The 21,228-nt window shown below is 35.7% G+C and overlaps 1 protein-coding gene across 2 annotated transcripts; it reads right to left on the bottom strand.

Annotated features, from left to right (window-relative positions):
- Positions 1 to 1,019: 1,019 nt before the first annotated feature.
- AP5M1 (adaptor related protein complex 5 subunit mu 1) lies at positions 1,020 to 21,214 on the bottom strand. Of its 2 annotated transcripts, XM_090272059.1 has the most exons (8): positions 20,819 to 21,214; positions 15,891 to 16,536; positions 12,154 to 12,381; positions 10,172 to 10,311; positions 7,236 to 7,321; positions 7,024 to 7,142; positions 4,419 to 4,515; positions 1,020 to 1,980 (listed from the first exon to the last, which is right to left on the bottom strand). In XM_090272059.1, exons 1-8 carry the CDS (start codon positions 20,890 to 20,892, stop codon positions 1,898 to 1,900), a joined length of 1,473 nt encoding a protein of 490 aa, XP_090128185.1. In that variant the 5' UTR covers positions 20,893 to 21,214; the 3' UTR covers positions 1,020 to 1,897. The 2 variants fall into 2 exon arrangements, with proteins under 2 accessions (XP_090128185.1, XP_090128186.1); XM_090272060.1 differs by lacking the exon at positions 4,419 to 4,515 and having other exon boundaries at positions 1,905 to 1,980.
- Positions 21,215 to 21,228: the final 14 nt, after the last annotated feature.

The raw sequence follows: 21,228 nt of genomic DNA, 5'->3' as shown, positions 1-21,228 counted from the left end.
CCCGAAGTGACAGGTTTCTAGACAAAATCAAAAGCATCACAATGTGTCCAGCTGATCTTAACAGGATGAAAACATGAGTTGGTTTTAGTTCTGTAGTGTAATGTTAGAGTACAATGGCAACAGATGGCACCAGGTTGCCCACGGCCCATACACTTTTCCAGTACTCCCTAGATTTTCCTCAGATTTCTAGAAATGTCAAATCAAAGAGTCATTGGTTTTTCTGATTGCTTATAAAGTAAGTTTCCCCTAGGGGATTATTACACTGAATTTCTGCCTACTCACCAGATAAATGCCTCTTGCCTATACTTAACTAAACATTTATACAATCACGATGGCTCCATTCATATTAATATAAGTTAAATGTTAAGTTTTTCTTGAGTTTAACAGAGATCAAGTAACTTGAGGGGAATAATTTTATTCTTTCAAACGAAAGGTTTTTACTACTGATTACCTACGATTAAGCTAGAATAACAAGTTAAAGTCCTGGTCAGGCAGTTATTCTATTTCCTTTGTTACGTGGGATAATTTTGAACAGAGAACATCATGCCATGATAATGCCTTGCAGAAAATGAGTTTATAATGAGTAGGATTGACCTTAATTAAAATCATATTTCAAGTCCTAAATTTATATGCAATATTCCTTCAAACTATCGTAACTCTCTTTCAAGGACTTAGCAGTTTTTTCTAAGCTTTTCCTTAGGAGACTCATTAAAAACTAGAAACCCAAATATAATTTAATTGAATACTAATCTGTAATACATATTTTTTCATAATGCTTCTAATTCTGTTCTGTAAAAAGAAATGGCACAAATTAAGTTTTGAGGATCTTGAGATTTCATCTTTTCTTGGTCACCTCAAGTCCAACTTGACGATGAACTGCTTTGGACAGAGAATGAGACATGTAATTGTTATGACAGGTAAAGAAGAAAAAGTATGACTAGATAGTTTCTGAGGAATCCAAGAGAATGCTAATAAGAGAGTGAGAATGACAAATTTAAAGAAAATATGCAACACAACTCTTTATCTGAATTCATTCATTAATGGATTTATTAATAATAAAATACAAAAAAGCACTATTCCTAAATTTATCTTGAAAAACTGGCTGCACACATTAAGTGATCACAAAAAACACTATGCTCATCTTCTGAAGATATACCACCCCTCTTGCTATTCTTATTGACACCCTAAGCAAATTGTTACTGTGGCAGATTAATAAGCTTACCTGAAAAGTAACTTCAGAACAGAGATAAACACCTTAAGTTGAATTAGGCAGATTCTTTATAAGTCAGTTGGATAGTTCTGATTAAGAACAGGCTACTATTTAGACAATTTTTCTGTTTTCATTGGCTGTTTTTTCAAGAGATTTACATGTTTCTAATGTGTTCTCTGGTATTCTGTATCAACACAATATACTAGGAGCTTAGTACTCAGGTTTGGAAGAGCAAACAATTTTTTTTATCTTGCATATCACCTACAATCTATCAGGAGTGGCTGCAGCTCTGCGCTGAAGAGGAGCCGAGCCCGTATCCAGAAATCTCAGTGGAGAGAGGAGGCTGTGACTGACTAGCCATGTCTGCCACAGTTATGGGAAGGAACATGTGGCAGGATGACCCAGGACTAGTCTAAAATAAGCCTAAAATGAATCACTGCTGGTTTATGTTCTGAATCATATTTGAGTAAAATCAAATGGTAACAAAATTGAAGACATTAATTAGTCTTTAAAATTATTTTTTCAAACTATGTCAGACTAAAAACATCAAACAAGAGCTTTTTTAAATAATTAAATCACTCAATGATTTCTCATTTATAGGTTATATGTATACACATTAAAATTAAAGACTATGATTTAATGTAAGCTATGTTGCTATTGCACAAATCCCATTTAGACATGAGATAATTACAGTAATAATGATCCATATGTTATTGGAGCAGAAGCTTTAGAATTCCATATGTAATAGTCAGAAGATATTAGTTTCCGGTCTGGAAATAAAAGAAAAAAATGATAAGACTATATTATATTAACAAAAACTCAGTAAGAAACTGATATTGTAAAATTGTGGAACACAATTATTTCAAGCAAGGCAATACTCTGAAATATTCACTTGAATTTATCAATGCATAATTACAACTCTGCCACTTTAGAAATACGAGTTTATTAAAATATTTAAATTACCCACTTTTAAGCTTATTTATGATAAATTTATGCCAATACCCCTCATTTAGGCCAAATCTGCCAATTTCTCCCCCTTCTCATTTTCCCTAACTTCTGTTTCTTATAGACCATTACTTCAAGAACAAAAGCATTAACATTTTTTATTGGTTTCCTTTTCGTAACCTCTTTACCAAAGTCCTGATTCTGATCTTGCAATTATTCTCTACTCATTCAAAGTTTCAGAGATGTAATTAAATATCCAACTTTCTAATGATGTTTTAAAAAGACTCCTTCAATAGTTTCTTAAAGTTTTGATCAAATTTAAGCTTTTTGCTATAATAGCTTTTTAGCTTTGGACAAATGACAACCCTCTTTGAACTGAAGTTTTCTGATATACAAAATTAAGATAATGCTAATTTGAGCTAGACATATGTAAATTCTTATTATCATGCATCACTAAATATCCAATTCTTTCCTTTCTACTTTTCTTCTTCATAATGAAAGAATATAAGTAGGATAGCTAGGATGTATTACTTTATCTCCGCTCACCCCATCACCAAGTTTGGGAACTCAGTAACACTGAGAGGCAACACAGCATATTAGTTAAGTGGCCAAGCTCCGAGCTAGAATATGGGTTTGATTCCCAGTTCTGGCATTTACTGATTATGTGACCCTAATCTGTTCTGTCAGCATTCTCATCTGTAAAATGGAGAGATAACACTTAATAGGAGGTTGTAAAGAATGAATTAACACATATAAAATATTTAGAGCCCTGGCTGGTGTGGCTCAGTGGATTGAGCACCAGCCCATGAACTGAAAGGTCACTAGTTCAATTCCTGGTGAGAGCATATGCCTAGGTTGAGGGCCAGGTCCCCAGTTGGGGACATGTGAGAGGCAACAGATTCTTTCTCTCACACATTGATATTTCTCTCTCTCTCTTTCTCCCATGCTTCCCTTCTCCCCAGAAATAAATAAATAAATAATCTTAAAAAATAAAATATTTTTAACTGTGCCTGGCACACAGTAAACAATAAATGTTAGCATTATTATTTAAATTGACATTTGCATTCTGTACCTCATAGGTATAATCTGTTAGTCTGTTTGAATTTAAACAAAACTACTAGTTTATCCAAACTGACATAGCTATTATGCTTTCACACACACATACACACACACACACACACACAAAATGCATTCTTCCATATACATGCATCTTTTTAAAAGACAGCCAAGAAAAAAAAAAATGGCATAGGAGAAAACAGGAAAAACCTTAAGGAGGTAAAGAATATGACACAGAATTACATAAAATTTATTATTGCCCTTCACAAGTAATTGCTTAGAACACTGTAGTTCTGAGTTCTGTATTTCTTTTGAAAGTCCTGTCCTATCTTTCCTATTTTAAGGGCCCTAATCCTTAGCTTAAAAAATCTTATCTAAATACAACAGATTTATTCTCCTTAATATATGAGGCAAATGTCTGCTTACATTTAGCTTACTCTACCTCATTCTAGTTACTTTTCAGTTATGTCACATGTATTTGATCTGAATTAAATAATTCTGAATTCACTTATAAATTATTTTTGTCTCCCTAAATTTTCATAACTATATATACATATTTTTTACAACCAACAAATTCACCAAAGACAGGAAATCTTCTTTTGATTGCTTTGCTATTTGTAGAGAAGGTACTAAATAATGCTCATTGACTACAATATTTGCTAGAAATAGTTAACATTTTAAATAATCATGCAGCATTTATTAAACCCACGCTACATGCTAAGCATCATGCTAAGTGCCTGGGTAATATAATTTTATTTAAACCTCATGACAATCCTGAGGTAAATAATACTATTTCCATTTTACAGATGAAGGAACTAAAACTTCGAGTAGTTCACTAACTTGCCTAAAATCACGCAGATAACAAACTGTCTAAGCTAGACAAACCTCTTGCCTGTTCAACACCAAAGCCCCTGTGAGCAACCCCTAAATAAAAGTGTATATTACAAACAGAGCAAAATGAACCCAACTTTATACTAAAGCCCAACTCTATGTCAATCCTTGCTCATCCAGACAATTTTATAAACAGAAGGTAGCAAAGGGAAATGTAAAGTACACAAACTGTTACACAAAATATAATCAGACCATAATTTTTGTAAATCGGGATTACTCCCTGATCTCTTTCTGTTAATTTTAATTTTACCTTAGATAATAACTGCATAACACCATTTTAATTCCCTCAAGTTAGTATGAAATCTATACAACTTACGTGTACTTATCTTTGGTTTTCCTGATGCAAAAACTTGAACTGAATGCTGATCTGCATAACACCCAGTAAGTGTGTAATCTAAGATCCTAAAATGAAGCTAGAAAGAGAAAAGTACCAAAAATTGAGGTGATTCTTTGGTAAAAAATAATGGTCACAGTTTTTCCTTTGACACAGTTTTAGGAAGTTGCTTCACACAGTTCACAAAATTAAAATTACAAAATATTAAACCTGAATATTGTGTGTGCATAAGTACATATATACACTCATCATTTCCCCTTCGCATCAGGAACATTTTTTGTAAGGTTGGCATTATGAAGTCTTTCATATATACCAGGCACTTCACTAACATGAACTCTAATCCATACTGCAACATATTTCTATTGTACAAATGAGGGAACTGAAGCTCAGAGCTGGTATTTTAACTCAGACCTGACTGATTACTAAAGCTAGTGCTCCTTCCCCAATGACGTCTGGTGTTCTGCATATTATAAGGGTATGTGTTTGTGACATATTCAGATCATAAGTCCTCCACAGGCAGAAACTTACACATCTTCTAATAAACACAAGAATGCAACTACTAAAAGAGAAACACCAGTTTATTCTGGTGTTTAGAAGAAATGAGATGCTCCACTTAATTTTCCGGAAAACTGAAACTTAACTTTTATATAACTGAGCTTAGAAATCATCTTTTCTCTCACAACTTTTATATAACTGAGGTTAGAAATCATCTTTTCTCTCACCTAGAAAACCTTTCTAAAATTTAATCCGTAGTTCCTAGATTTAACGGATAATGTGGCAACATCAGTGTAAATTCCAATTATTATGTTGTACTAGAATAGAAAGGGCCATTAGTACCTTCTCTGAGAGCAGTGCTGGGTGCCTGAATCACAATGATATTCACATTAACTATGAAAGTTCTATAAGTTACTCAGCTCCAGTCTCCTTTTGCTGTGGTTCTCTTCCTCTCTGCTCTTAAAAGTGCCTGATTCTGCAGTATCCTGGTATCTTTTTCTATACTTTTTTTCTTCCATTTCCCTTCCCTGCAAGTTTCTATTTCCTAACTTTTTCCTTTTAATTACCAAACTAACTGATCACTTTCGTAGAATGTAGTTTTTGGATCTTTAACATTGTTTCTTAAATTATCTCCATTAGTACAGGGCTTTCGCTTGCTTGTTTAGTATAATTCTGGATGCTGAAAGTTATGACAGAGTTGAGTTCCACAAAACTAGGTATTATATAAATCTATTCAGTGAACAAAGAAAGACATGTAATACACACTTTTGATTAAACATTAACTGGTTAAATGATGAAAATGAATAGAAAAGACATAATCACTACCTTTGAAAGACATACAGTTTAGTAACATCCTACATTTTTTCCTGAAAAATACAGTTGAGCTCTCTTTTAAGAATCAAGTTCCAAGATTTTAGCTACCTACTAGACACTTACACTGGGATATGTTGCTATCAACAGCAACATACATGTTATGCAACCCACTCCTTCTCAACTTTCTCCATATCAGTATTATCTTCTAAGTACTATATTGACTCATGCATCAAATATTTATGTGGCAGGTACTGGACTAGATGTTGATAGGAAAACAATGAATGAATGAGACTCAAATGGTCTTTGCTCTCTTGGAGCTTCAAGTCTGGTTTAATTTATATACTTTTTAAGTAGCACCATCTTTGACTTACAACTATTTGCTGTCTCTATATTTAATTAGTGACCAAGGCTTTACTTTTATTACAACTCCTATAGCAGTTTCTTCCTTTTACTTTCTGTGACACTACAGGAGCTCAGTATGATTAACTTATTACCTTTCATCCAGAATACTAATAGAGCTAAAAAAGTATGTCGATACTTATTTTTTCTCTCACCTTCCTCACATACATTCTAGATTAATCTTTGTAAAGTATCACTTTCAGAAAGCCCATTCCCTGACTCAAAAATATTATAATTTTTTGTAACAAAGGAATAAAAGCCTCTATAATGGAGACCTAAATCTTATCCAGCCTTGTGTGTTCCTGGCACTGGTTCCTAAGCATGCTTTGTTATCCTTCATTCTTATGATTAAGTTATCTCTTTAACCTATACAAATGTTAGTCAGCCTTCATGGTTTCATATTCATGTTTATCTGGGCCTCAGAGTTTTGTTTAAATTCCATCTCTACTGCAATGCTTTTCTTGATCACTTTGGTCAGAAGTTTTCTTTCCTTGAAACACCAAAAGCAGTTAGCATTGATCAATTATTGACATGGATCATTGAAAAAATATCCCTAGAGGAAATGGACTATATCTTGTATTTTTGGTATACAAATCTCAAATGTGATAATTAGAGCAGTGCAGAACTAGACTGAGTTGAGGTGTTTAGGTCATACTTACTTGTTTCACCTTAAAAATTTAAAGTACTAAATGAAATAGAAAGTGACTAATACTAAACAAAAAGAATCTCACAAAAATCAAAAAAGAATAGCACAGACATAAAAAAGAACCCATAATTTAAAAAAAAAAAAGGCTAGAAAACATTAAAAATCAATTAGATATATGCAAATTAGAAACAAAGGAAAGGTTTCTAATATAGTGAGCCATACAAATATATTTACTTTTAAATATGCTGTACTCCCAATGCAAATGTGGTCAAAGGGCTGCTTCTCATGGCTCTTGGCTCCAAAAGTTACAGTTCCAGAAAGACTAATTTCCATTAATTTTGGGAATTTCTGTCCTAAAAACAAAAATACACTGGTCAAATATCCTAAATTAAGCAGATTCTAAAGTAAGTGAATACAAAATAATCAATAATCAAAACCTGGCTCACCAATAATCCAGATCAATAAGCTTTTCTCTCGAGATACTTCAAGTTGGCCAAAACTAACTTTGCATTCCACATGTGTGATTGGACCTCTTTAAAAAAAGACACAATACAAAAAAAAAAAAAAAAGATCACAGATACAACAATTTTAAGGAATCTAAGTCAAATCTTGCTAGTTACTTAATACAAGAAAAGATAATAGCATTTCTATATTCACATTTGCACAACAGAGTAGAACAAATAATATTATATCTCACAAAACCACCAGGAAACAAAATAAACATTTTTTGTAATGACATATATTCCATTATTAGTTCTGAAGACATTTTTGGTGAGGATAGATAGTATATTTCATTATTAATTCTAAAAACGATTATAAAATCATACAGAACATATTAATTCCTATGGATTAACGTAACATTAAAACTATAATTTTACTATACATTAGATATTCTTTGAAAAGAACAATGCTCTACACTTCTGGCCAAGTTGGAGGCGTAAACAGACATGCTGCATCTCCCTTCACAACTAAGAAGGAATACAGCTACCTCAAAACTAGAAAACAACCAGAAGTACCAGAAAATCAAACTGCATGGAAGTCCAGCAAAGATGTAAAGAAGAAATACTTATCCAGACAGGTAGGAGGGGTGGAGAAGGGGCGGGGAGGACACGTGGTGTGGTGGCTGCAGTGGCAGGCCGACAGAAAGCGCAATCACACATTTTAAAGTCAGGAGGGACACCTGGGGAGTGTTCCCAGCTCCTCACCGGACCTAGCAGCTCACTGTCCCAGCAACGGGGAAAATCAAGCCTCATTGCTTCTGACTGTGCAGACCAGTGGGGGTCGGGGTGGAGGCAGAAACTGCTGGTCTCTCAGCAGAGTCCGCTTGTTTAAAGAGCCCCCACGGTCCTAGAATGTCCGCAGACCCACACACTTTGGGAACGATGGCCAGGGCAGCAGCTACAGGGGAGCCAGTCTGGTGTAGAAGTGGGAGAGGTGCCTGGAAAAGGGGCGAGTGCTGGGCAGTCAGCATTGTTCCCTGTCAAAACCCCTCCCCCACATACAATGCCACAATGTGGTGAAACAGGTCACCCTGTACTGATGAATCCCTAGGACTCCGCCCCTTATAGTGTAACAGGAATAACATCTCTACCTGGGACACAGAGGCAAACAAACACAGGAGCCTGTCAGAATGAGGAGACAAAGAAGTTGGCCAAGGAGGGGGAACTGATCAAAGTTCCAGTGGGAGAACTAAATGATGAGATAGCCAACCTCACAGATGAGGAGATAGACAACCTAACAGATGCAGAATTCAAAATACTGGTGATAATGATGATCACAGGCTTGACAGATATGCTTGAGTATGGCAAACGCATAAGAGAAGAAGTGAAGGCTATGCTAAATGAAACAAAGGAAAATCGACACAAAACCAATGGTGAAGGGAAGGAAACCGGGGTTCAAATCAATGATTTGGAATATAAGGAAGAAAAAAACAGTCAACCAGTGCAGAATGAGGAAGCAAGAATTGAAAAAAATGAGAAAAACTTCCCAAATTTTGTGATGGAGATGGACATACAGGTCCGGGAAGCACGAGGGATCCCAGGCAAGCTGGACCCAGAGAGGACCACAACAGGATGCAACATGATTGAGATGCCAAAGGCGAAAGATAAAGAGAGAGTCCTGGGGGCAGTAAGAGAGAGGCGGAGAGTTGCCTACAGGGGTTGCCTATAGGACTATCAGCTGATTTCTCAGAGGACACTTTGCACGCAGGAAGGGACTAGCAAGCAGTATTCAATGTGATAAAAGGTAACCTGCAACCAGGATTACTCTATCCAGCAAGGCTATCATTTGGAATGAAAGGGCAGATGAAGTGCTTCCAAGACAAGGTAAAGCTAAAGGAGTTCATCATCACCAAGTCATTATTATATGAAATGTCAAAGGGACTTAAGAAAAAGATAAAAACTATGAACACTAAAATGACAGCAAACTTGCAACTATCAACAACTGAATCTAAAAAATAAAAACAAAATCCAACTAAGCAAACCAGAACAGAATCATAGGTATGGGTTCATTTGGAGGGTTATCAGCTGGGAGTGGGGAGGGGGAGAAATGGGGATATGGTGCGGGGATTAAGAAGCAGAATCAATTGGTACAAAATAGACAGGGGGAAGTTAAGAATAATATAGGAAAGGGTGAAGCCAAAGAACTCATATGCACGACCAATGGACATGAACTACAGGTGGTGGGATTATTGGAGGGAAGGGGGGTACTGGGCAGAGGGGAGCAAAGGGGAAAAAATTGGAACTACTGTAACAACATAATCAATAAAATATACTTAAAAAAAAAAGAACTATGCTATAGGACAAGTTTAAGAGGAGAATTGATGAGGAAGTACAGTTGATCCCTAAACAACACAGGTTTCCTACACAGTTCAAACCCATGTTGTTCGAGCGTCAACCTTTTAAATCCATGGTTGGCATTTGCAGGTGTGGAGGGACGACTGTAGTTAAGTTTTTGAGGAGTCAATAGTTATACATGGATTTTTCCACTGCACAGGGGTTGGTGGCCCAACCCTCGATTGTTCAAGGGTCAACTGTAATTGTATGATAATGACTGATTTAATTCACTAGATAGCTGATAGTGGGCTTGACTCGTATGCAGGGTACAGAGAATTTGCTAGAAAGAAAACCAGGAGTCAAATAATCTCTGAGAAAGCTACACTAGCGTAAGTTTATATTTACTAGCATGTTTAACCAAAAAATAAAGACACATTTAAAGGTACAGAGATTATTTTTATAACTATGTTTTGGTTCAGAATCAGCATTCATTTGAATGACATAAAAATCTTAAAAATTAGGTAAAAAACAAAGACAGGTAATTTTGTAGGGCAGTGAAAATGTACTACAGAAGGCAGAATCATGGCATCATGTTATTTTATTCCTACCTATTGTAAAATGGCATGTGAGCTTCACAGAATTCAAAATTATTTTTCACACTTTCATGAAGTTTTAAATTAGCTGTTATCTTTAGCTGTACTCCTTCCTCTTTCATTTGATAAAAGCCCAAAATTGGTGGGACGGGAACCTGGAAACAAACATAAACAAACTTATAAAATTCTAAGGTTAATAGGTCTAAAACATCAATGGTGATTGAGAAAAAAGTCTTGCAGTAATATACTCATTATACACAGATATGTCTTTAATGACTAATGGGTTATTCCAAGTTGTTTGGATAATAGATGATGGAGTTACATTCATTGTAAGGGCATGGCCTCTTCCATCTCTTTCTGTTTTCAGGGATGAGAAAGGTGCCTTAGAAAGGTGTGCAGTACATTCTTACATTCTTTTTCCTACTCTTGTTCAACCAGGTTCCCCACTTCCCCTCCTCCAGATTCTCTATGACCTGCAATACAGGACATGCACTGACAGCCTGCCCAAAGTTCCTGCTGCCTCATTTGTATATGGTGATTACTCCCCACCAACCAGCTCTGCAGTAGCTTATTAAATTGGTTATCAATAATTGACTGAAAGGGTGACAATCTGTAGGGTGGGACAAGCCAATTACTATTTCTGGTACACATGAATTAAGAAATTGGAAGGACCTATTTTACAGTATACATCCCTGGCTGGTTTGGCTCAGTGGATTGAGCGTCGGCCTGCGAGCTAAGTGTCGCTGGTTCGATCTTCCAGTCAGGGCACATCAGAGAAGGAAAACTCTGACTCCAAAAAACCTCCGCTGCCTTGCGGCATACCTCTTCAGGGGAAAGGCTAAGGGAGTAAACCCCGACAGAAAATCCGGAGCCGGAGTCCCTAAGGCGGTTTGACGTTGTAGTCAACACCGGCAACTCCTGCGGCGCACCTGAAGCCAAGCTGTATTGACTCCGTCTTTCCCTTGGACCCTTCAGCTGCGAAGAGAGGGGGTGTCTGCTGCATGGGCAACAGCAGACCCTCCATATCACCCTGCCCAGGCTCTGTAGCTTCAGCTTCACTGGAGAGGACACTCCAGCGTCATCGCAAGATGTCGATTCAACACGGGAGGAGACAGATACCGTGTCACTCCCGAGTCGGACTGCACAGCCATTCTCAGCGGTGCAGATAGACTCTTAAGAAGCTACACCATCGTCTCTTGAGACGGACAGCTGCCGACATCCTAGAGCTGGAGGACATCTGAGAAAGCCAGCTGGAAGAGGAGACTGAGAAGCAGAGATGAGACAGACGGTGTAGACCTTGAGTAGAGAGTGATTTTAATTTTAATTTTCTGATTCTAGTTCCAGTATGGCCTGGGTCTTCTACTTCTTATCCTTGAATGATAATGACATTGCCTTTGCAATTTCAAAATAAATTCTCCTTACTTAAGCTAGCCTGAGTAGGTTTTTCTAAACTACAAATGCACAATTATAAGAGAAAAATGGTATAGTAGAAGATGTTGGGTTCAAATCTAGGCTCTGCTACTTATCAGTTATATGACCTTGTACAAGTCATTTAACTTCTTGGAGACTCTCATGTAAAATGAGGCAAATAATACCTACCTCAAGGGTTTTAAAAGTACTAAAGAAAATACATGTAAAGTGCCTCGGACAATGTCTGACACATAGTAGTTATTCAATAAGCAATAAAAAGCTATTAATATTATATATTTGTAACCACAGTTGCCTAGGATTTTTAAATGTTCATGGTTCAACCATGACTAAATCCTACCAAGTTGTTTCTTATGACCATGAATTCCTTATTAGGGAACACTAAAAAAAAAAAAATTCCACGACTCTGAAAACCATTCAGTGCTATTACAGACACCAGAGGTAAGAAGCATCCTAGTCAAAGAATTGAATCTTCTTCATCAATTACTGTCTGGCAAATAACTCATGAAAAGTTCTCATTTGGACCAAATGTATGATTTGCAAGTCTCAATTTTTCTGAAGGTATTTACCTGGGAAGTGTAGTAGCATAAGTTGAATGACTCTAAAGGTGGAGTGAATGGAAATTTGTAAGGTCCGCTAAATGCAGAATCATCCATTGCATCAACACTACTAGAAGTCAGGATGGCAGAGTCAAGAGAAGTCACACAAGGATGAACTAGAATATCCTGAAGTGGAGATCCATTGGTGGGGAGACTCAAGCTGATGGTAACATTTGGCATGATTCCTTCTAAATCACACTGCAATACAAAAGGAAACATATTACCAAGATTTTAGAAGCATAAATCTTCTGGGTGAGGCTTTTCTGAATTTATCTGAGTCATTTTCCACAATTTAACTCACTTTTCTCTCAAGGCATTGTTCTCTGTGCTTTCTGTGTTCTCATTAATGGTTCTAACACGGTCTCACACACCGAAGCTAGAGACCAGGAGGACCTTCCTGGAGCCCTCTGCCTATATTTACAACCCTTAAAAGGCTATTTCAAACCCACTGACTTCTCTGCATTCTTGTTGTAAACACATTGGTATGGGCCCTTACATTTTTTGTCACAGTCTTCTAAATTTATTTAATTTGTTTTCCTCTAATCATTCTACCCTCAATCAGTGTCACCTTAGTAAAACAAAATTCTAATTATATTGTATCCACGTTCAGAATCTTTCAGCAGTTTCCTTTCAGTTTCGTATTACTTTTAAAGCCCTTCATTTCTTCAATGATTTTTCTACCTTGCAACTAATGCTGTAGACATATTGGATTCTGAATTTTCCTGAATAAATGATAAAGTCTTAATACCTCCTTGCTTTTGTATGTGCTATTCCCTCCAACTACAATATTCTTTTCTCTTTGTAACCTCAGCTCATTTGATGCTTTGTGCGACACCTTATGTTCTGTATTGTCACTCCCAGAGCCTACCTGTGCAATGTAGAGAAGCTCAGGATCTTTTTCCTATGTGGTCTGGGTTAGTTTGCCAATGACAGGCACTCATGAGAGACTTGGAAGGTAGAAGGTAAAGGGAAGTCAGTATTCTAGGAAGGTATGGAGGCCAGATTTGACAGCTTCACATACCTCTATTTTTCTTCACATATCTAGTGTTCAGCACATTGCTATACCTAAGAAACACTCAAAAAATGTTTGCCGAACGTATTATTATTTTCTAATTTAGGAGCCTATCTTTGTTTACCATTCTAATATGAAATGTTTCACCTTTTTATGTTTTATCTACTGCTTGACATATGTGTGAATTCAAGAATATATGTGCTATAAAATGTAAGCACATAGAGAACAGGCAAGCATATAAAATTTAGTGTCTTATAAAGGTATTTTGGTGACAATTACAATAAAATCAATTACATTTATGAATAAAATGCCAAATAATCTTACTACAAAACTTCAAAATATTTTAGTGTTTCAACTTCTAAACTATCTGCTTCTTCACTCTATGTGAACTAGCAAGAATAAAGAGTTATGTTTTTAGACGGATATTTATGACAGTAATAAAGTAAGCAAGTATTAATAGTAAATAGTATTAAAATTTTAAAATAATCAGTTTATAGTTATTAAATTAGTTTCTAACATTCTTACAGGAATCAGAAAATTGCAACCATTATGGAAACCACCAACAAGTTATCCACCTTCTAGGCATTTTAAAATACCAGCTGACCAGTCATTTACTATAGAATGAGGACATCTATTCTAGAAGAAATCTATGTACTACCCTTTAACCAATCCGGCATATGTAAATGTGGACTTTTAACTAGAAATTATAAAAAAACAGAAGGAACCTAGGAACTTATCTGATTTTAAAAATCAGAAAAACGTAAAGAAATTATGAACTTTCCCAAGGCACATAGGGAATTAGTGGTAGAATGAGGACTAAACTTCAGTCCATGGGCTTTCAGTTGACTACTAGGACTAAGATAAAATGAAGATAATTACTTTCACTTATAATAGGCTTCAAATAAAACTTCATTATAATACTAAATTCATGAAGTACTTAAAAGATATTTGGCCAACAGATCTTTTAAAGAAACATTTAGTGTGTGGATTAAGGTAGATCTCTACTCTTTATTTTTAGAAGAAAATTTTTCAAAGAAGAAACTTTTCCATCATGATAATTTGTATCAGACAAGGAATATGAATAAATCCAAAATTCCCATACACAATAAACAAGGGTCAGCTTATTAATGAGCTGAGACATTTAAAACTATGATATTAATTAATAGTAAAGGATAGATAACATATTCCCTATTTATTGTCACAGAATGAAAAAACAGAAATGATGAATTTTCCTGCTTTTATCTCGCAGAACTTATAAGAAAAAAGGATTAAGCTATTTTAATACAAATAACATAATCCATGGACACCTCAATTTTAGAGCACTTCACAATACTTATTTCTATGGGAGAAGGTGGGCTGGGCGGGACAGGGGAGAGCAATGGGGAAAAAATGAAACAACTGTAATAGAGCTGAAAAAAATAAAAATAAAAATAACTGCTATGTATTTTTGATCATGATGGAATTGAGTTTAAAACACAAACTCTTAAATCACTTTAACATTAAAAGGGAAAAGGAAGACCCAATTTTCTTCCAGGATTATTATACTTTTCTGTTCTTGAAATCTACTTTTATCTATAAAATTTGTACATAGCCACTCAATAATAAGTTTGATATGTAAAAAGTTTATATTTGTAAGTACAGGGAATAAAGAAGGGTATCAGAAAAATAGATACCTGAGAATATTAACATGTACTTGTAAAAAATGTACTTGGACAGTTTTTATTTTGGATCATTATTCAACATGGTACTGATCACTAACCGTATTGCTATTTCTGTTGTCTTTTCCTATTTTCTAACGAGAGAACCCTACATTAACTCACTGACTTGTTAAAATAAAACAAGCCTTTTAAATTGGTTTTAGATATTAAATCAAAAGTTTGTCAAATTCACCCCTGCTAGAGAAAATGGAAAATAGATATGGTAGTTTTAAAATATTTTCACAAATTATTTGACCCTTTTTAAAAGGTGGAGCCTAATTGCAGCCCCCTTGAATGTGGACCAGACTTAGCGACCTGCTTTTTTTTTTTTTTATGGAGGGAGCGAGAGAGCGAGAGAGCACGTGTGAGAGAGGCGACCTGCTTTTAACAAACAGAAAATGGTGGAAGTGATGCTCTCTGACCTCTCAGTCTTGGTAATAAAAAATTGCTTCTGCTTGTGCCCTGTGTCCGTCTCTTGTCTAATCATTTGATCTACAGGAAACTAGTCACTAAGTTGAGAGGACATTCTTAAGCAGCTTGTTGATGAGTCCACATGTAAAGGAGCTAAGGCCTCCCACCATTAACCAGCCATGTGAATGAGCCACCTTGCAACCTTGCAAGTCTATCTTCCGGCCCCAATCAAACCATTTGGTGACATTGCTCCATCTGAAATCTTGACTGTGATTTCATGAGATACTCTACACTAGAAGTTCCAGCTAAGCTGTTCCTGAAATCCTGACCCACAGAAATAATAATGATAATAAATGTTCTTTGTTGGGAAAATGGGGCAATTGATTAGGTAGCAATATATAATACTATTAGTAGGAATGCAAAAGGTAACTTTATTAATTTGCATGAATCTAACACTTAATGACTGCTGTTTACAATAAAAAAAACCAACAATGTCATATAACAATGTAAACTAAAGTTAGTAAATTTTACTTTTCCCCATAGATGTTAAATGGTATGATAAAACAAGTACCAGAGAAAAAACTCACCTTGCAAGTGACAGCTCCAACTACTTGCCATGTATCTGCTATATCCTGTTTATCATATTGCATAGATTTCACCTTTTCAGTGATAGAAATGGAAACTTGTGATTTTCCCTTATATGTTCCAGCTTTCCAGGCTGGTTGTTTTTGTGGATGAGACACTGAAGCAAAATTAATACTATCCAATAAATTCTGTAAGTTAGCATCTAACAAAGTTCCAAACGGACAAGCCTGTAGAAGCAAGTCAGGCAATTGGCTCAATTTTGTATTTAGCTCAGTGTCATTTTTTTGACTTGAGTAAAGAAAATCCTGTACCCCAAAAAGAAATTCAAAACCTTGTGAAACTGCACTAATGCTAACTAATGGTGGACGAGGGGATAAAGTTTGTTCAACTAGTGGAACACAAGTATACACTATGCCATTCTTCAAAAAAGCAACAACTGGCCAGAGTTCTTCACCTCCTACTTTGAGTCCATAGACAGAAGTTTTATTGATGTGAGAACAGCTATCGCGACTCTCCACGAAGTCCTTATCTTCATCCAATAATCTAAGTTCGAAGAGTAGTGACTTAAGAAAAGGACCATCTTCAGGAATAGGCACATAAGTTGCTCCATTGAAGACTTTGGCTCGTTTTTCAACAGTTGGATACCGTCTGTAGTACGGAAACAAAAACATTACAAATGATTCTTCCAAGTAAAAATGGAAGACTCCAAAACCAAAAAATAAACTCAAAACTGAAAGCAAACAGTAATAACAAAATACACAATAACAACTACATACACACCCTCAAAAACTATAACCAAAAAATATATTATATTACATGTTAAGTTCTGACTATAGGTAACTACTGCATACATGGTATATTAACTCAAATGATAAAGTATCACCTATTTCTAAAAGTAATTCAATTTAGTTCATTTTTTAAAATTGGTAGAGCACATGGTTCTAATTCAAAATCCTAGTCTCTTGGCCATTCAGATTCCCACTGGTAGGCAAGGATTGTATACCTGGACACATTTTAGGCATCTATAAGAACTTTTTTCCCCCTTGATTCCATCTTAGTAGAGGAAGATCAAAAGAAGTAGTTCAATTTAACCCTCTACAATTTTGAATTCACTAGTTGAGATGATATAATTGTAAACGGAATGCTATATTCTACTCAATCTAAAGTGAATAACAGGTACCCTGAGGTTTCTTGCCAATGCCAATCCCTACAAAAATATATGAGCATTTTAGTAATAATGGTTTACCTCCATGATCCTGGAAGATAGTATGAGGTAATAAAAAGAATATAATCTGAATAATTTTTTATGATTTGCATCCTCTAGGGTAAATGGTAAGTTACTAATTCATCCCTTTTTGTGGGGAATCAGAATAGAAGGTGCTTTTGTTCATTTTCAGAAATGTTAGATCATATTTTCTTAGTTCAAAAAATACGTGCCTTCCCTATTCTTTACCTTTCTACTCCACAGTCCAGAACAAAGCCATCTATTGGCTATTAACTTCTATGTAAAGCACTTAACTTTCCCAAGTCTTTCTTCTTATTTGTAAAATAATGAGGTGGCTAAAGAACATACCAGTAATTCTCATCGAGGATCAAGAATATATTTAAAATTACACTCATCTTTATCTCTCTCAATCTCAATTCAGAGCAACACTACTTCACAAAATTTTTTTTCACCAATTCTACTAATAAAATATTGACATTTACTAATATTCTTTAAAAAGAAAATAGAAGAGTGTTCAAAGTTATCAACATATTAGTAAACCTCACTCATTTACCTTCTGACACACTTTCTTGATTGAGAGGAGGAAAGAATTAGTTAGCACTCCAGCAAAGGAGTAGCAGGTTATATAATGCCATTTCTTTCTCTGAGTCTCTGAATAAAAATCATTGAGAACTTTGGACTAAACTCTAGAACCGTGTCTTATCCTCTAGTTACCTAAAAGATAATTAAATTTCTTCTTAAGTGCAAGAATCTCAGGACTGAATGTAAACAGAGGTTAATCTGGGACCTTTTACAATGCTTCAATATGTGCTCAATAAATACTTGGTTGGTGACTCAACCTGTCATTGTAGATTTATTCAAGACTTTTTCTAAAATAGGACTCTACTCTTTTTCTAAATGGCCCTACAACTATGAGGTACAATACCAACCTCAGCCAGACTTAACCTAATACTATTACTATCTATCTGGGCAGCAAATCTGTAAAACAGAATCTAGATTGTTTTGTTTTGTTTTGGGGGGGCGGGGAGTATAGTTAGATACAGGAAAGATCACTTGCCTTTTTAAGTCTTAAGTGATGGCCATTATCCTTTGGCATATATGTGGGTAATATGTCAGTGCATATCTGCTTAGCCCTACCATCAGCCCCAAGAGGTCAGAAAACTGAAAATAATAAAACTTACCTGGTTCATTCAATAATACAGAATTAATAAGTGACAAATGAATTATTTGAACCCAACTTGCTATCTCCATAGAGATGCTGAAATGCCCACCCAAATATATCTGACTTTTCTTCTGAAATGTTCTGAGCACAGTAGGAAAAAATTCTGAAAACAAGCATGACTTCTTAAGTAGCTTATTTTTGTAAGCAGGAAAATAATCTGACCTGTATGGGATATTGAAATAAGCTACAAAGCCACAGATATAAATACAGTATGGTATTGGTACAATAACAGACAAATAAAGTAACAGAACTGAGACAGACCAATGTTTATATGGGAAATGTAATAAACTATCAACAGCTCCACAAATCCATGAAAAAAATATGCATTTTTTGGAAGGTGATATTGGAAAACTGGTCCACAGTGTAGAGAAAAACAAAATGGGATTCCTATATTAACAACACATCCAAAGATGAACTATGAATAGATTAAAGACCTAAATATAACAGGTACTAAGATAAAGTGAAGAAAATGTAGGAAGATATCCTTGGGAAACAAGGGCAGGGGAAGACTTCAACAAATCTCCCAAAGCACTAACTACTTTGCTTGCAATAAACTCAGTGATTTCTGTTTAATCAAAGGCAATATCAAGTTAATTGGCAATGATAAAATATCTGTAATAGCCAAAAAAAAAAAAAATAACATAGGATTAATATAAAGAATACACAATAAACCCCGGCACATTAATAAGGGAAAAAACAAAACAAAACAAATCCCCCCCCCAGCAAATCTGAAAGAAAAAATGAACGAAGAATATCTATAGGCAATTCACAGAAGAGGAAACCCAGAGGGCTAACAGTCATTGCTACACAGAGAAAATTAAATGAAAATAATATACTATACTGGCAAAAACTGAATGTTAGAAAAGAAAGGAGATATAGGAACCCTCACTCACTGCTGGTGAGTGTAGACTGGAGAAAGTATTGTGAAGAGCCAATTATTTGGCAATATTTGGTCAAAATCAGCATAGATATGCTCCAAGGACCTTTTGAGGATATCTGTTTTGATGGCAGAGCTGGAGGCAACCTGGGATACATCACTGGGGAAGAGGATAGGTAAAGCGTGGAGGGTGTGAACCATGGAGCACTACAGGGCAATTAATCACCTAGAGCTAAACTCTCCACTACAGTAGCCACTAGGCATATGTGACTATTTAAACTTAAAATTAAGCGAAATTGAGTTCCTCAGTTACAACAGCCACACTTCAGAAGCTGCATGTGGTTAGTGGCTACAATATTAGAACAGATTTAGAACATTTCCAATGATCATCACTGCAGAAAATTCTACTGAATAGTACTGCTCTAGACGAACACAAAATAACATGGAAGTTTCTTTAAAATAATGCTGAGAAATCTGACAAATGTAAGAAAAGGTATTGAAGTCTACAGAACAATTACATAATTTGAAAAATGCACACATAGACACATGAATACAAGGATAGCAAAAAAAAAAAAAAAAAAGATACAAGTTGCCTATGAGGCAGGGAGAATGGGAGGACTAACGATTCCCAAGGGAATATATAAGTAAAATGAGTATCTTGGATAGATCAATGAGGTCAATGAACCATATTAAAGAATATTATTAACCCTGTTACTTGAGGAACAACAACAAATGTAAGTCAGGTATCCTGGGGGGAAAATGTTAAACTCCAACTCTGATACCCTTAGTAACAAATTGTTTAGGTTGCAAAGCGGGAATTTTTCATGTCCACATTGCCAACCACTTTTCATTTAGAATTACACTCATCTTTATCTGTCTCAATTTCAATTCAGAGCTACACTACTTCACTATAGAGCTTTCCTCGGGGAATAATTAATTTGTTGGCAAAACATAATTGTCATAGCCATTGAGAATAAAAGGTGAAAAAAATTGCTCAACTGCACTCACATTTTACCAAGAATTATTGTATAGTACTCTTCAGAGCTATTTTGATAAAATACGGCAAATTCTAAAAATGAAACCAGATCAGCTTACACCATTAAAGTGAATACAATTTAATTTTTGTACTTTTTCAGTTTTACTCAACAATCAGGAACGTTAAACTATCTGAAAATTTCTAGGAATGAAACATAAGATGAAAGTAACAGTCTGATATTGCTCAGCAAGGATTTTACAGAAGAATGAGTTAAAATGTCATTGGCTTATTTTTATTAGAACACTTAATAAAAGAAAAAATTTAAAACGTGTAGTGCTCAGTAAGTTTCCTGCCTTTCATCATCTCCAAATCAATACCAAGCAGGTGGAGTTAATTTCAAGATAGAGCGATACTAAATAACACTTTGAATATACATAATACTGAATATGTGCCAGGTATCAACTCACTTAATCCTCACAACACTATGCGATAGTACTATTAAAACATTCATTTAACAGATGAAACAGAGGTTAAGTAATTCGCCTACCAGGGATACACTGCATCACAAAACTATGCTACCTGACCCATTCTTCCGACTGATCGTCCCGGAGGATTTAGACTTGCATTTACCTGGAGAATCTGACGGTGCCACAAAGTGGAGTTCCCGGTTCGTGGCTTATGAGCCACATTGCTCGCTGGGCCATGATACGCCGCTAAAGCATCAGCTCACTCCCAAGGCAGTCAAGGAGGAAGAGCGCAGACCGGCTTTCTCTGATGGACTCTTACTCATCCGAACCACCTTCTCCCCTACCACAAACAGGTCGGGCTCAGCTGAGAAGTTAGCTCCTTCAAATGAAGGGAAATAAAACCTCTGAGTCCCTCCTTGCCAACACAAACCACAAAAATCCTGTGAAGCCTCATCTACAATCTCGAGAGCTTATTATACCCCAGCAACCTTAAGTTGCTTCCTCTAAATGCCACTTCCGGGATGGTGGCCCGCAAGGCTCATGGTTCCTGAAGAGCCCGAAAGACAGAGCCTC

This window comes from Furipterus horrens, unplaced genomic scaffold (assembly GCF_987537825.1).
Source record: "Furipterus horrens unplaced genomic scaffold, mFurHor1.1.pri manual_scaffold_3, whole genome shotgun sequence".
Taxonomy (NCBI): Eukaryota; Metazoa; Chordata; class Mammalia; order Chiroptera; family Furipteridae; genus Furipterus; species Furipterus horrens.
Note: the sequence above shows the minus strand (reverse complement) of the source record. Positions and strands in the feature narration are given on the sequence as shown.

What these genes read in the sequence shown, in the direction of transcription:
- AP5M1 (XM_090272059.1), bottom strand. Translation starts at nt 20,892, where the DNA reads ATGGCCCAGCGAGCAATGTGGCTCATAAGCCACGAACCGGGAACTCCA. An exon ending in CACATGCCATTTTACAATAG is followed by an intron (nt 7,322 to 10,171) that starts GTAGGAATAAAA and finishes CTTTTTTTAAAG; the next exon opens with AGGTCCAATCACACATGTGG. An exon ending in AAAACCAAAGATAAGTACAC is followed by an intron (nt 1,981 to 4,418) that starts GTAAGTTGTATA and finishes TTTTATTTCCAG; the next exon opens with ACCGGAAACTAATATCTTCT.